The sequence below is a fragment of the Alnus glutinosa genome, chromosome 13 (genome assembly GCF_958979055.1).
Source record: "Alnus glutinosa chromosome 13, dhAlnGlut1.1, whole genome shotgun sequence".
NCBI classification, from domain to species: domain Eukaryota; kingdom Viridiplantae; phylum Streptophyta; class Magnoliopsida; order Fagales; family Betulaceae; genus Alnus; species Alnus glutinosa.
Window position 1 is genome coordinate 13,786,487 of NC_084898.1, and position 16,246 is coordinate 13,802,732.

A 16,246-nucleotide genomic window follows, 5' to 3' on the forward strand; every position below is an offset into this window, starting at 1 on the left:
TCCTGATTAACTACTCCAATCCTGCAAAAATAACAAACAACTCGTCGGGGGTGCCGACTACGCCCACTCCGATGCCTAAGTCAGTTCAAATCAATTTTCTGATGAATATCTCAATCTCAAGAACTTAGAGAATGCGTGTTCTCATACCTGGTGCAGTGGTCTTTATTTATAGGCTGGGCTCGTGGTCTCACCAGACTTGCTACCTTACTAGAATTCTTGACGCCTAGTTGGATTAGGAGTTTGAATCCTAGCTTAGTTGAATCTTATCTTCAGAGAATTTGAATGAGATTGTAGAATCCGCAGTTTGATTGCGCTTGTATCTCTGCGCTTGTATCTCTTTAAATTTGATTTCAGATAAATAACTACCTTATCCCATTAATCATGGAATTGCGGTTTTTTCCCTGATCTTATGGAATTCTATCCTTATCGTATTCTGAGACATCCGTGGCAAACTTTCAACCAAACTCCGAGGTGATGATATCCGAGATATGTTCGCTCCGCCTTGGAGATCTCGGGATATCGCCGCACCATAAAAGGGTTGTGAAAGGCTGAGACGTTATTATACCGACTTGATGTCACCTCCGAGGCGATGTTACTCCGAAACCCAAATACCCGAGATATGTTCGCTCCATTCAGACTAGGAGATCTCGGGATGTTCTACATACCGTAACCTGGAGTGTTAAGACTGAGATGTCGTTATGCCTCCGAGATGTATTTGCACTGAGACGTCGTTATACCTCCGAGATATATTTATACCTAGGCAATCTTTTCTTTGCTGGCCGAAATAAATGTCCGAGGCATAACTCCGAGATGTTTCTGAATCCACGTGTCTCTAGGGTTAATTTTATCCCTAACAGGGTTATAGGGATCGGGCACAGGAGATAATGAAAACTTAAAAACTTCTCGTACGCGACAAATCCTCCAACCCTGCCTTTCAACTCGACATTCACAGTTTCGTCCTGACTCAACTCGTCCACGCCCTCCGGCATCGGAGGCTCTGTCTCTCTAGACAACAGCGGTGAACTCCACAAGTACGAGCTCTTCCAGGGGTTCTCCCTGCAGCGCCAACGATGAGGATAGCCAATGTTCGTCACACTCCCAATCGATGTCATGGACGGTGCCGAGCAGGTTCGTCGACGCTGGACTATGGCGTAGTTGTTTCGGGCACTCGGCAGATCGGGATTTATGAGAACGAGATAATTTGTTTAAAAGGATATGGTGTTTTCATGTCCATTGTATTTTGTGATTTTTGATAACTTGTCTACTTATAATTAGTTGCTATAAAATGAGAGGTTTACAGCTCATCCGGATAGAAGGTATTCCCATCTCGTTTATGCCTAAAGATGGAGATAATATTTTTGTTCATCTTTCATCCAAAAATTTAACAGATACCACGTCATTAGCCTTAAAAAACCAACACGTGTCATTATGCCTAAGTAAAACACTAAAATTTAATAAATAAATAAATAAATAATATTTGGAAAAAAGAAAAAATAGAAAAAAAAAAAAAAAAAAAAAAAAAAAAAAAAAAAGAAAAAAAGAAAGAGGAGATGGCCGAACCACCCATAAAGAACAAAATAGAGGTAGCCAAAACTAAATTCAAGCCAAACGGGGGTGGTCGAGCCAACCCTTACGGTTGGTTTGGGAGTGGTTCCATGGGAGGCCAACCCCAAACCGGTAGTAGGTAAACCTTTGGTAATATCGAAGTTTAGCCATTAAAATCGTATGTTTTAAAAAACGCATGGCATTAACTGCAATTTGAAAACGCATAATAATTTTTTAAAAATGCACTTTAAAACAATGCATTTTCTATTATTTGATATAAAATTACACTTTTAGCCTGTAAAATCATAATATCAAATGCACTCTTAGACTAGAAAGTATCTTTTTTTACGAAAAATGTTGTTTAATAAACTATTATATATCTGTCATACGACTGTGATGATGTGTCAAAAAAAAACTAACCCTTAATTTTTTTTATTTACAGGCTCTCACTTATTCAAAGACTGATTTTAAGAGTTACATCATTGTAGTTGTATAACAATAATAAAAATAATATATAATATAACATTACTTTTTTGTCATTGCTGATTAGGAGGAGTTGGTTAAAAAAGCACCATTTGAAAACAATGGAAGCAAACCTTTTTGTGGTTCTCTCGGTGCGCAAAAAAAGGTTACTTTCTCAACTAGATTTCTATTATTTATTTATTTATTGATTCAAATTTTTATTTTATGTCGGTGTACCTGTGAAATAATTATTTTTAATATTTTTTCATCTCAAATTAATGTACACATACTCTATCAAGAGGTTTGGGGAAAATGTTTTTCATAATTTTTTAAAATCAATTTTTTTTCTTATAATTTATTTTTAAAAAATTTGCCCCTACCCACTACCTAACTATTAAAAGTTGAGAACACAAAGCAAATAAAATAATCCAAAAAAACCCAAAATTGTTTAGTTAATAAAGATTAAAGATAATTAAAAACGGAATTTCCTTTTTAGTTCGTCTCTCTCTTAGCTGTTTCTTCCCACTAAAAACAACTGCTTTGTTCAACGCGCGTAGGGGTAAAATGGTTGCCATTTCAAAAGTAGTAGAAATTGCGTGGACGCCATTATTTGCTCGTGGCCTTTATAGTTTTATGACAAGCTGACGTGGTTAGTAATATTTTATTATTTTTTTAAAAAAGAAAAGAAAAAAAAAAACAAAAAACAAAATAAAATATTACTAGCTACGTCAGCTTGTTGTAGGGCTGTTATGAGTGTAGGGATCATTTCTCTTATAGTTTATATATGTATAGGATTTTTATGCTGACGTAGAGCCATCATTTTGTTGGTTAGGTTTCTTTGAAGCAACTGTTTATGATGGTCTGAGAGTTTTCATCCCCAGTTTGCTCTGTGTTCGATTAACCTGGTCATTGGTTTCTCGCCCAGAATGTGTGGCCTACTCCCAGATCAAGTAAAGGTTTTTATACTGACGTAGATGCATCATTCTGTTAGCTAGGTTTCTTTTGTTAGCAACTGTTTGTGGACTCATGATGTGTGTACACCTATACGGTGATTGATTATGTACACCAAATTTGGTGATTTCTTATGAGTCATTAATGAAAAGCCTAAACTCTCTTCAAAAAAAAAAAAAAAAAAAATGTATAGGGATTAAATATATATATACACACATATATGTCTGGTTGGGATTAAATCCTTTTAAATTATTTGTTTGTGTAGGTGATTATTAGATATCACTTATGGACTTCTTTGATCAAATAAAGATTAAGTTGTACAGCTACTTATTCGATCAGGTGAGTCCCGTAAGTGTTATCTCATAATTACTTACTCGAATTTTTTTAAATTCAAATAAATAATTTAAGAGAAGGCTATATGTCTTGACGAGGTTTTTGAGAAAATTGCTCATTTATTTCATCTTTACTCAATTTTGAATTATTGAAATCTTCCAAACCTTTTTTTTTTTTTTTTTTTTTTTTTTTAACTTTTCCAACATTTCTCCCGAGTTACACGTGAATTTTCTTGAAAAAAGAAAAGCTGACAAATTGGGCTTTTTTTAAAAAAATAAATAAAAAATAAATAAAAAATAAAAAAGAAAAAAGAAAAAAAAAAAGTCTACGCATTCCTTTAACCTACCACTCAATTGATAATATCCTACCAAAATTTCAATTGAAACACATATCCCTTCAAATTAGGGGTGAAAATGCGAATGCAGATATCACTTAATGTAGGATTGCCATTTGCATCCGTATCTATAATGTATAATTACTATCCACATCCGCGTGGTTAATATTCGCTATTCGCATATGAGATAATTGGCGTTTTAGATTTATATCTAAATCTATATATAAGATTAAATAATGCATTTATTATTATATGGAAACTTAAATAAATTAAGATTTAACTTGTTACATAATTCGCGATTATCAGTCATAAATAGTCATTGTCTCATATAGTAATTGAGATTTCTATTACCAAATAAAAGAAAAAAATAAATAACTAATTGAGATTTGAGATTTGATTGTATGTAGGTATACAAAAGATTTATAGTAAATATAAATGTATAATTTCTCATTATTCACCCCTTCCTCATATTTATTTTATATTATTTAACGTCCCATATTTACATTTTAAAAATACCTTCTTCTTTTTTCTTTTTTCTTTTTAAAAAAGTAATTAACAGAAAATGTTATTTAAAATACGATACCCAATAAATAGGTGTGAATCGTTTCATACACTCAGTTGGGGGGACTTCAAATTTTACTTTTCAATTCATGTTTTCCTTCCAGCTAGGGGTGTGTAGGCCCCGATTAACCCGGCTTGACCCGATGGACCCGCCTTTCCCTGCCCCTAATTTTGATGCAAATCGAGTTCTTTATGTGGTCCACGGTCAAGTTTTCATTTCCCCGCATGGTTCGACGGGAGTGCGGGTGGAGAATTTGAATAATACCGGGAATCCGCCCCATCCTGATACGAATGAGCTCTACTTGCTTTTCTAAATCGTATCGGTATCTCCTAAAAGAGTATTCATATTGGATCTTTTAAAATTGTTTTTAAATTTTAAATAGCAAACCTATTTTTTTATTTTAAAAAACATTATACATCATATTCTTTATTTTTTGAAGAATAAATTTTTTTACTAAGTTAAAAGAGAAAGAATGAGAGAGGAGAGTAAGAAGATTTTTGTTAAAAAAGAGAGAAAGGAATAAAATAAATTAAATTATGAATAATGATTCTTCATTCTCAATATCTAAGGCTTGAGAATGAGAAAAAATAATGGAGGGTCATTTTAAGGCTTGGCTCTTCAAAAATTGAAAAAAAAAAAAAAAACAGAAAAAGAAAAGAAAGAAACTCTTTAAATGATTCAATGTGAATGCTCTAATATTTAGATATTATTTTTAAGATAAGATCAAAATCTCCTGTAATATTTAGATATTGTAAGACTTGTAACGCCTCAAATCTCATTTTTCTGTTCCATTCATTTGGGGGTAATCAACTATCTTAAAAACTGTTTTAAGGGTGTTAACAACCAATAAAATGGTAGTGCCATCCCAAAATAAATTTTTATATGGTCAACTACATTTTGGTATCTGCGGGCGGAGAGCGGTTGTTGATGGTTATTGTCTACCCGCATTTTCATCCCTATCCCAAACTATCATAACATTGTCAATATCTCTCAAGGTCAACAAAAAGACAAAAATTATTTTACAACTTTTTCAATAAAACAAAAATACTCCTATAAATTCAAAAAAAATTGAAAAAATGAACAATTTTAATTTATTTAAAAGAAAATTTATTTTTAAAAAAAATGAAAACTTTTTAGTTTTTCATTTAATTTTTAAATTTGGCCACTCTCGATTTTTTTTTTATTTTTTTTTTATTTATGTATGCATACAAATCAAGATCAAATAAAATAATAACACTCACTTGCCAACAAACTCGTGAAAATAGAAGGTGACTTGTTTTTTTTCCAGTAAAATGGTGACTAAAAAATGGTGGATCAATTTTGATAAGTCTTGTCCAATAATAGATTATTCAATAATGGTATTATTTTCTATGGGCCATCGTGTCATACCCGACATTTTGTTATGGTCCGAGTAAGTTGCAATTTTGTTAGGCCTATCACCGACAGAAATGATTTTAGATTAGATCCACAAGAACGGCCTACCACACACATAAATGAGCTTCAACTTAATAATAATATCTTGGGATTGGGCTTCTCACCTATTTGATATCCTGTTGTATTTTCGACTCTAATTTCTTAAAAAGTATTTTGATTACGTTTAAAATGCGGAATGATTATTCTATTAAAAAAAAAAAGTTTTATTTTTTTTTTATTTTTTTATTTTTTATTAAGAATTGAATAGCAATTTGGACATGAAAGAGTCTTTTTATCTGTCAAAATAAATTTTAGGCAGTCCGACTATTTATTTGGGCAAATAAGTCTAATAAGAGCTCTCTCACATTACTTATTCAAATTGCTACTATCCTGACAGATAAATCCAATGTTTAATGTGGTTGGACATGATCGACGGAGACAAGGTTGCCGTTGTCGTCCCCATGGAGTTGTGGAAATCTTTCAAAGTTGCTCTATCCCATTCCCGGTGCGGCGTAAAGGCGGCGAGGTTCTATGTGGAGGTCTCCACGAGTGCCCTTAACGCCTGATGAATCAAAAATTTCTTCGTCTTCTAGTTTATCATCTTCCCGGAATTACCCCCATTCATTTCCAAAAATGACAGAATGTTTTGATATTTGCCTTTTGCTTTAAGAATATCCAACTTGAAGAAGAAGCCCATTTGCAACTTTGAATGGTAGATAAGAAATTGGGCTTCAAAGCCCATTAACGCCCAACGATAAAACTTTTGAGTAAAATTTTGGGCTCCATGCTAGTCCACCCCCTCCAACCCAAAGAGAGGGCCAGAGGGGTTTTTTTTTTTTTTAAGAAATAAATAAATAAATAATTTTTTTTTTTTTTTTTTATCTTATTTAAATTTGAAGAGAAGGTGGTAAGATATAAAATAAATAATCCATTAATGATAAAAATCATACATGATTTGTTATAATCACAAGGATAGTGATTCTTAGTTTGTATATGTTTATAAATAATTTTAATAATAATTTAATAATTAGCATGAATTTACTAAAAAGGTGTAGACTATGATGATATTTATTTTACATGAAAAATAAATAAATTAATTAAACAGCTCGCAAACAATATCAAGTATTTTAAAAATAGATTAATTTAACTCTGAGCTAAAGTTGAGATAATCAAAGTTTTTTATTAAAGAAAATGCTTTCGCTATTACAAGTTTACTTACAAAGTTGGTACATATGATAATCAATACAATTGATGAAATAATAAAGAGAAATTGAAAAGTCAAATTTTTGCTTAATTATTTAAACTATCAGCACAGTCTATCACAACAATTAATTATTTGAACCTCACTCTTTTACTAATAAAAACATGATAATTACGATAAAAATAATACTATTTAGTAGATTATTATACGGCTGTAATATAATTAAGATGATGAAATTAACCTTCTTATTTTTACTACAATATCATCTCAATTATGTAGCAGTTATATAATGATATAGTAAATAACATATGTTATTATCATGCCAAATCATCATTGGTGATAGGTAGTTTTTTTCTTTTCTTTTGGCCTTACTTTAAAATATATATATATATATATATATATATATATATATATATATATATATATATATAAAAATAAAAAAAAATAAAAAAGAAAGAAAGATAAGCTTTTGTAGTGGACTGGGGGTAGTTTCGTCAAATTATTGTGAAAGTTACGAGGGATTATGACTTTTGAGCTTGATGTACAGTTGTGATTCCATTACAATAAATTAATCGGACTAGAATGGGTCAAAAGATTTTGGGTAATATTAATTATGTCATCTTTTGCCAATCTACAAAAGGCAATTTACACACTTTTTGTCATCTATCATAAATGGATTTCACGTCTATATTTTGGTAGGTAATATGAGAGATTTTATATGAAATTAATCGGTCTGAATAAGTGGTCAAATAATTTAAAATTTAATTAGACATGCAGGCTTTTTACATTATCCGTCCTAAATGCTAACAATTTAGATAGAATAAGTCACATATGAGATCTTTCACATTACCTACTTAAATTGCTAGCAATTCAAATGAGTAATTATTGTAATTCTTATGAATCCTTATCTTATTTAAAGACCTTGTCAAAACCATTGAAATTTGACAACTATAAGAATGGGTTATTTGAGCACTAGTTCGAGTCAAACTTTATAAACCCATGTCCATTATTTCATAATAAAGACAACCAATTATTATTAAAAGATAATCGAATTGTCAACAACATTCACTCACTTGAGATGATATTTTTGGAAGATTGTTTATTGTGTTCAAATAACCCATTCTAAAAATAGTAAAATTTAATAATAATGACTAAGTCCCGTATGAAATCTCTCACATTACTTGTCTAAATTACTAGCATTTCAATAAATAATTGTTGTGAATCCTTATCGTATTTAGGAACCTTGTTGAAACCATTGAAAGAACAATTAAACAACTATAAGAATGGGTTCTTTAAGCATTAGTCCAAGCAAAATTTCATAAACCCATGTCCATATTATTTCATAATAAGGACATCCAATCTTTTTATTATTACAAGATAACCGTACGCAACATTCACTCACTTAAGATGATATTTTTCGAAGATTGTTGATGGTGTTAAAAGAATCCGTTCTTATAGTAAATAAAATCATTAATAATAACAACTAAGTTTTATATAAAGTCTTTCGTATTATTTGTCTAAATTACTAGCAATTGAATAAATAATTATTAATTGTAAATACTTATCGTATTTAAGAACCTTCTCAAAACCATTGAAAGAAGAATTGAGCAAGTAGGTCAAAGAGGGTCCAGGGCCATAAATGAGTTGAAAATGCACCTCCATCCAAACTATATCACAAGGCCCCCTTTTTAAACGGACTATCAACACAAAGAACTCTTTCAGCGAAGACTTTTTAAATTCCAATTCCAATATGATTAGAATTTTCTTATAAAATTAAGACTCTTTCATAGGAGACTGTTAAATGAGGCAGTATTGTAGCACGTATTGGACTAATGCTCCGTTTGTTTTGACGTAAAATGATTTTCGTCAAAACTATTTTTTTAAAAAATGATTTTCTTGAAAATATTTTCCGGCGCTTAGCTCGCTCAAAAAAATTAAGAAAGGCGAAAATTAGAGTCCGGCAAATGTCGCCGGAATCCGGCAATGGTGATCGGATTCCGGCAACGTCTGGTCGCCATTTCCGGATTCCGGCGAGCAAATTTGGCTGGATCTGGCCAAAATGGCAGGATTCCGGTTGGACTCTTTCGAATCCAGTCATATCCGACCGGATTCTGGCCATTTTGGCCAGATCGGGCCGTCTGCTGATGATGGTCGAAATCTGGCGACTGTAACTGAATTTCGGCGTCGGCTAGATTTCGACGACCGACAATTGCTGAATTTCAGCAATCGAATATCAAACGTGCGTGTAAGGACAAAGAGTTTAATTTCGGAAAACGATTTACGGTTTTAAAAACTGTAAATCGTTTTCCAAAAATTAAAGAAGTTTTTACGGTCAAATTAAAAATGATTTCTATTGACCATTATTTTCGCTCATACCAAACACTATAAAATGCCGGAATCATTTTCCAGAAATCATTTTACGCTGAAACAAACGGAGCATAAGATTAGGGTTTTTAAAGCCTATTTAAGGGATTCATTAGGCCGAATTTTCGGGGAGTAGCCTTAGAGAAAAGAATAGAGTAGTTTAAGAGTTTTTCATTTTTTTAGAGCATTACTTCGTGACAATCCTATACCTGATAGTATTATTTAGAATATAACTTCTATCAGCTCTTGGCATAAAATGGCTATTTTCTGCCTTTCAATAATAACATGCCAAGTCGATTTAGTACACCAAAACACTATAGGCCGAAAACACCCGATCACACCTAATTGACGAATTTCACAGAAAGAGGCCAAGCCGGAGAATGAGCCTTCGTCCCCACCAACCAAGAAAAACATTCCAAAAAATAACAACGAAAAAAAAGAAAGAACAGAAAAGTCAAAAAAATACACCATTGCTTCCGATCCCCATTCCAGACATCACACCAAGAAAAATTCAAACCTATAATGGGAATATTAGATTAGTGGAGCCTAATCAAAATCCCCAATATTTTTGGTCAATAACTAAATATCCACAAGATTCCGCTTGAAATTCTGATCCACAAACACATTCGACCATACACATGAAACGGTCAAAAGATTCCAAAGTTGTATGAGATGATGTAAAAGCCTTGGATGAGGTACACGCGGATCACAAAACGGCGGCCACGACGAGGAACGCGATCCAGTGCTGGAGCATGTGCAGGGTTGACTTGTCCAACACATGCTGGTACCGCTGTGACACTCTGAAACTCCATCTGGAGATCGTCATGGCCGGAGAGACTTCATCGCCGCCGGCAATTCCCGCCTCCATTGGATTGGACTCTTGTTGTATTATTATTTTGTGCGATCGCTGGTGATTGTTTTGTGTAGATCTGATTGAGAGAATGTAGATGTTTGGAGTGAGAGTGAGAGATAGTGGGCTGCCGCCGAAGAGAAGCTCAGCCGAAAAAAATCAAGGTTCCGATTTTTTCCCATGGATTTGGTGTGATTGAGTGTTTTCAGCTTATAGTGTTTTGGTGTGCTATACCAATGTGACATGTTATTATTGGAAGACAGACAATAACCATTTTAAGCTAAGACCGTATAAAATGGGCTCTCTATTATTTATCCAATATTACGATCGTTAGAATCATAACTGTTTTTATAATTAAAATTCAAAGTCAATGTATTTAATGATGTACACAATGCCAATATTAACACGTCTTTTAAAAAGTTTAATAATATATACATCGTAGAAAAATATTAATTTTAAATTCTGATGATAAAATAGAAACTACCAATTTCATTTGAAAGGGTGTGAGTATGGTTTTCGGTGTAATTTGATAGGATAGGGGTTTTGAAAAAGCAAACCCTCAATAATTGGTGAGGAGTTGGTCCAATTCACGTGGTCGTTCGACAGTTAAACACTCAATAACTGACACAAACAGTCTTGAATGGCAAGGCATGGGTAATTGGTCAACTCATAATAGAAGGAGCTCCATCTTTCACAATTTTGAAATCATCAAAACTACAAAATAGGAGTCAAAACAAAATACCATTCTAATTCTAAAAGTCAAAAGGCGACAACATTAAATGTTATCTTAAATGCATCTCTTCAACCGGCACCACAATTAGGGGTGGGCAAATTATCCGATTACCGACTACCGAAAATTCGCCGACCGCTACCGAACCGACTTTGACCGCCTACCGCCTACCGAAAAAAAAATAAAATCGAAAATCGAAATTAAATTTATTTCCGAATACATTATCGGTCGGTAATCGAAAAAAAAAATAAATTCCGTCGGTTACCGACCGACCGACAGACAGTTCATATAAATGATATAATTGAACTAAATTTTTTTTCACTGCTGTTCTCTTTTAGTCTAAAACCCAAACGCCCAGTGCCCATTTCCCACGAGGCCACGACGTCATTTTTCTATATACTAAAAGCCACTACCCAGTACCCACCACGACGTCGTTTTTCAAACTCTCACTAGTATATATTCATATTTTTTTGCAAAACCCTAGAATCTCATTTCTCAAGTCTCAAGTTCTCAACCCATCCCTTCTGCTGCCTCCAAAAACAAAACCCTAGAATCACTCCCAGCCTCCCGTCTGCCCACGCCCACGCCTAGCCGCCACTCACGAGTCACGACTTACGCCCACCTGCTGCCCGCCTGCCCTGCTCATCTGGGCACGACCAACGCCCAGCCCGCCAGCCGCCCGTCTTTCTCTCTCTCTCGCCTCAGATGATGCAGTGGCCGATGAGGATCTAGAGCGTCTCTCTCACTCTCGTCTTCAACTGAATCGAGCCATTGGTTAAACCATTCCCACTCCTTTTTTCTTTGATTTATTCATTTTCGGCGGATTTGGGTTATTGAGTTTGTTCACTTTGTTGGAATTTTATGCTGTAAATCTGTAATCTTGTAACCTTGTTGAATGAATGGTGAATCTGTAAGCTGTAATCTTTGTTCACTTTGTTGGAATTTTAGGCAAAAAATATGTAATCCTACCGATTTTTCCGACCGCCCTTCACCGATTTTTTCGATTCTTTCGAATTATCCGAAAATGTCGAAAAATTTCTTTCTCGGAATAAAGTCGGGTAATTCCCCGACTTTACCCGACTATTTCGGTCGGAAGTCGGTGAAGGGGTTTCCGACACCGACTTACCCGATACCCACCCCTAACCACAATTTTCTATTTAAGATTTATTATATGAGTAATTAGATGAATAAGATTTATTAGTAGTTTGATGGATCGTTTGAGTGCATTTAAAGATTGATTGTTAGTCCCTTCAAAGAAAAAAAAAAAAAAAGATTGATTGTTAGTTCATTGAATTTTTTTATATTTAAACCAAACAAATACGATAATAATAATAATAATGTAAAAAGAAAATTTCATACTAAAAAATGTATTAAAAAAAATATGTACAAATATAATTTTCCAGGCCGAAAAGGAATTTGATAACTCTTGTTATCCACCGGAAATCATACAACCATTAGCTGCGTAAAACCTAACGGCGGGTGAGGGGACAACGGAGACAACGGAGGGACGTTGAAAACGCCTTTAACATCACCGTCCCACACCGACGTCCAACTCGACGGCGTCAACGGCATATCCCTCGTACAACTACCCGTATCCTGCTGGGAGTACTCCCTCGACCTCTCCTTCTTCACCACCACCACCATCTCTTTCGCTGCTTCATCCTCCTCACGGCGCCGTTTTCTCTCGCTGGACGCGGCGACCGTTCCCGACTTCCCGGCTTCGAGTGGGAAGTTGAGGATGGCTTTCGAGCCGCGGAGCTTGAACGCGGCTCCGTCGTAGGCCTTGGCGGCTTCTATAGCTGTTTCGAAGGTCCCCAGCCACACGCGCGAGCCGCGTCGGTTGGGATCTCGGATCTCCGCCGCGTACTTGCCCCACGGCCTTTGTCGGACCCCTCTGTAGTGCCTTTTCACTTCCACACTTGGGTTTTCAGGAACGGACAGCGAAGGTTGAGGTTGGGCATTCGGAAATTGTATCCACTCTGTTTTGCTTTTGCTCGGGAGCGAGATCTTCAGCGCCGGTTTCCGAATCGTTGGAGACCCCGACTCGAATTCGAAGGGGTTGCTGTTGGATTGGGAGGTCGAAGTGAGATCCACTGAAGGATCAGACTTGGCTTCAAATTCGAAGAAGCTTTGGGAGAGGGATTTGGGCGTAGTGAGGTCGATGATCTCTGGGTTCACTTGGAATTGGAAGAGATCGGTGGGGAAGGTGAAGTCGAAGTCGAAGAGGTCGTCGGTCGTGCTGAAAGGATCTGGGATGGCCATGGAAGAGGCGGAGCTTGAAGTTCGGGAACAGAGAGAGTCGGAGAGGGATTGAGAGTGAGAGTGGGAAGCAGAAGCAGGGGTCCCGAGGGGAGAGAGGTCACCGAGCAAGTGAAGCTTGATAAGCTCGAGAGCGGAGGAAACTTGTTGGAATGGGGTGGCCATGAATACGTTATATGTAGGTTGTTGATCAAGGCAGGAGAAGAGAAAGAAGGTTTTTGAATGTGTGGAAGGTTTGAGAGTGGAAAGAAATATATATAGAGGAGAGGAATTCCGGAATGTCAAAAAGGAGAAAAACTTTGGGTTTCACCGTTTCACACCCACCTTCGGCGTTGGAAGGGCGAAGCATCGTCTAGAACCAAACTTTGCTGCTTTCTTTGTTGTTTCTATTTGACCCTCCCTCGTGTTTTTTCCTAAACCGTTAATATTAAAATAATTCGTAGTGGTTGAGAAATGTCAAATGAGCATGAGAATGAGCCAAAGAAGGGCTTAAGATTTGGTCATGCCTAATTAATTTAACAAAACCTGTACGTCCCACTTTCTTAATTAATTAACAGTATTTTTTTATTTTTTATTTTTATTTTTTGAGCCATGTCAATACATCCGGATCTGGCTTCTTCTGTGTTGTACAACACAGGTGTTGTAATTTAAAACGTCACCGTTTTAATTTCAAAAGAAAAAAAGGGTGACGTTTTAAACCAATAGAAAATTAAACCCAACTCGTTGTTTGACGCCGTAAATCTTCTGCTCTCCCACGTCTCTCTCTCTCACGAATCTGCCTCTCCCTTTCTCACCACTCTCTCTCTCTCTCTCTCTCTCTCTCTCTCTCTCTCTCTCTCTCTCTCAAATTTTCTTCCTATGAGATTTTGATTTTGTCATTGATTGAGATTAAATTAGAAGATGAAATTTGAGGTATTTGGCTCTCTCCCTCTCTCTATCTCTCACGAATATGCCTCTCCCTTTCTCACCACTCTCTCTCTCTCTCAAATTTTCTTCCTATGAGATTCTGATTTTGCCATTGATTGAGATTAAATTAGAAGACGAAATTTGAAGTATTTGGCTCTCTCCCTCTCTCTATCTCTCTCTAATCTGCCTCTCCCTTTCTCACCTCTCTCTCTGTAACGCCCCGCTTTTGCAAAAAGCGTAGGTGAAAATTTTCGAATTTCCACAAGACATTACTAACTTATCAGAGGTAATTATTGGCAATGGAATAAATATAATATAAATTGGAAATAGGTTGACACTTCAGAGCTACTACTGAGAATACCTCAAATATATATAAAATAAGTCAGTCAGCATAATTATACAGACAGCAATACTAGTCATGCCACTCAGGGCTAAATAATTATACAAGCCAAAGTATATATATATAACTGGGGAATTATAAATATTGTTTTAAGATAGGCTAATGGACTATAACAGGGTAGTCCCAAAACTTAGGCTTTCCAGCCTTACAAAACTGAACCAGGGACCATCTACGTGTCGGGATAGTCCTGATAATCCTCTTCTTCTTCATAGCCTGAACCATTACAAGTACCATACAAGGAGAAGAAAACAACATAAAGACTAAAGTAAGTCCACTGTTTCCAATAATAATATGAGAGCTGATTTATTTAGTAAATGCAACATAATGCAATGGCCAAATAATCACATGTATATACAAAATATAATCCATGATCGCGAGTCATAGACATAAAGTGAACATAAATGTAACCATAAAGCAATGACAGTCTTAAATATAGAGTTTTGGGCATTTCCCTTTTTCCACTACTCTGTTGGCATTGGCACGGTTAGCGTGTTATTTGAAACCTTGGTTTCCTCACTTAACTTTTAATTATAATCTTTGGGAGCCTTGGCTCCTGGAAACCTTGGTTTCCCTGGTGACCTTGGCACACCAGTTTTGTATTTATTATTCTTTTCAGGCATCTCCTCATTCACTGAGAACCTTGGAACTCATGTGAAGCCTCGCATACCCACCGTGGATCTTGATCCAACAGCTTGTTATTAGACAGGTTATTAGAAATAATAAAATATGCAAAATCACATGCGCAAACAAGTAAATAAAACAGTAAACATAATATTATAGGAAAATCAACCAGCTTCGTCCCCAGTAAGTATAGAGATACTTACTAGTTTCTGCTCCAAAAGTCTTTCTCTTTAACTGCATAATTCCAATCATATAGTAATACTAGATTAGTGAAATGATGCTACAAATATGTTTACTATATTTATCCTTAAAGTACGATTTTAACCGTTGTCCTAATACTTCCGTTTTTGGTTCTCTTAATCAAGGTATTGAATGCCATCTTAGGTTATTGAATAATGAAACTAGAACATCCCTTTTTACTAGCCATTAACTCCACTAGTATGTTGATATATATATATATATATACAACTCTCTCTCATACCCTAATGTAGTTAAAATAATACTTTCCACACACACAAGCATTAGCCATATACCATTTACACTTACCTACTAGTTCATACTTTAATATTCTGATTCATGCAGGGAATTCCAACACACACACACACACACACACACACACACACACACACACATATATACACACACCTTCCTTTTCATAAATCAGTACACCCATACTTCAACAGCTCACTTCCACAAAAGTATTAAAGCAAAGCTATTATCTTGCTTGTTTAAAGCTTCATGAGTGTAATTCTTTCAAGAGGAGAAATTACCCATGATTCTTAGGAACACATACTGAATTTTAGAGAGTAGAAAGGGAGATTTACTTACCAAAATTCGCACCCAACAGATTGGATGAAAGAAGGAGGTCTAACTTCAAAGCAAGGTGCTTGAAATGAGTTGGGAGCTGCTGGCTTTTGAGCTAGAATTTGAGAGAGGTTTCTGATGTTGGTTATTGGTGTTTTGTTGAGAAACAAGAGGGGATTCAGGGCTTTATTTCTAGCACTAGGTGCTGGCTTCCACAGAAGAATGAGAGAGATTTTTCCATGGGAGATTCAATACCAAAACAGTGAAGGGGAGGGGAGCTTACGTGAGTGGCATAGGGAGAGTTTAGGCTGATTTTTGGTATCCCATGCAAGCTATATATAATAGTCACGAAGGGCTGAGATCAATCCAGCACAAATCCTTCCAAGGGTCAGATCTTTGGCAGCAAGAGAGAGAAATATCCATGCAAGATCATCTAATATCCAAGATTAGATTTTCTTCCATATCTTGAGTCATGATTAGATTGTACCACCATATCTAGTTCAATTTCAAC

The 16,246-nt window shown here is 35.4% G+C and overlaps 1 protein-coding gene across 1 annotated transcript; it reads right to left on the bottom strand.

Moving 5' to 3' along the window:
* Positions 1–12,080: 12,080 nt before the first annotated feature.
* Positions 12,081–13,245, bottom strand: LOC133854212 (ethylene-responsive transcription factor 5-like). The gene has a single exon (XM_062290300.1). The coding sequence runs from the start codon at positions 13,167–13,169 to the stop codon at positions 12,189–12,191; it is 981 nt and encodes a 326-aa protein (XP_062146284.1). The 5' UTR covers positions 13,170–13,245; the 3' UTR covers positions 12,081–12,188.
* Positions 13,246–16,246: the final 3,001 nt, after the last annotated feature.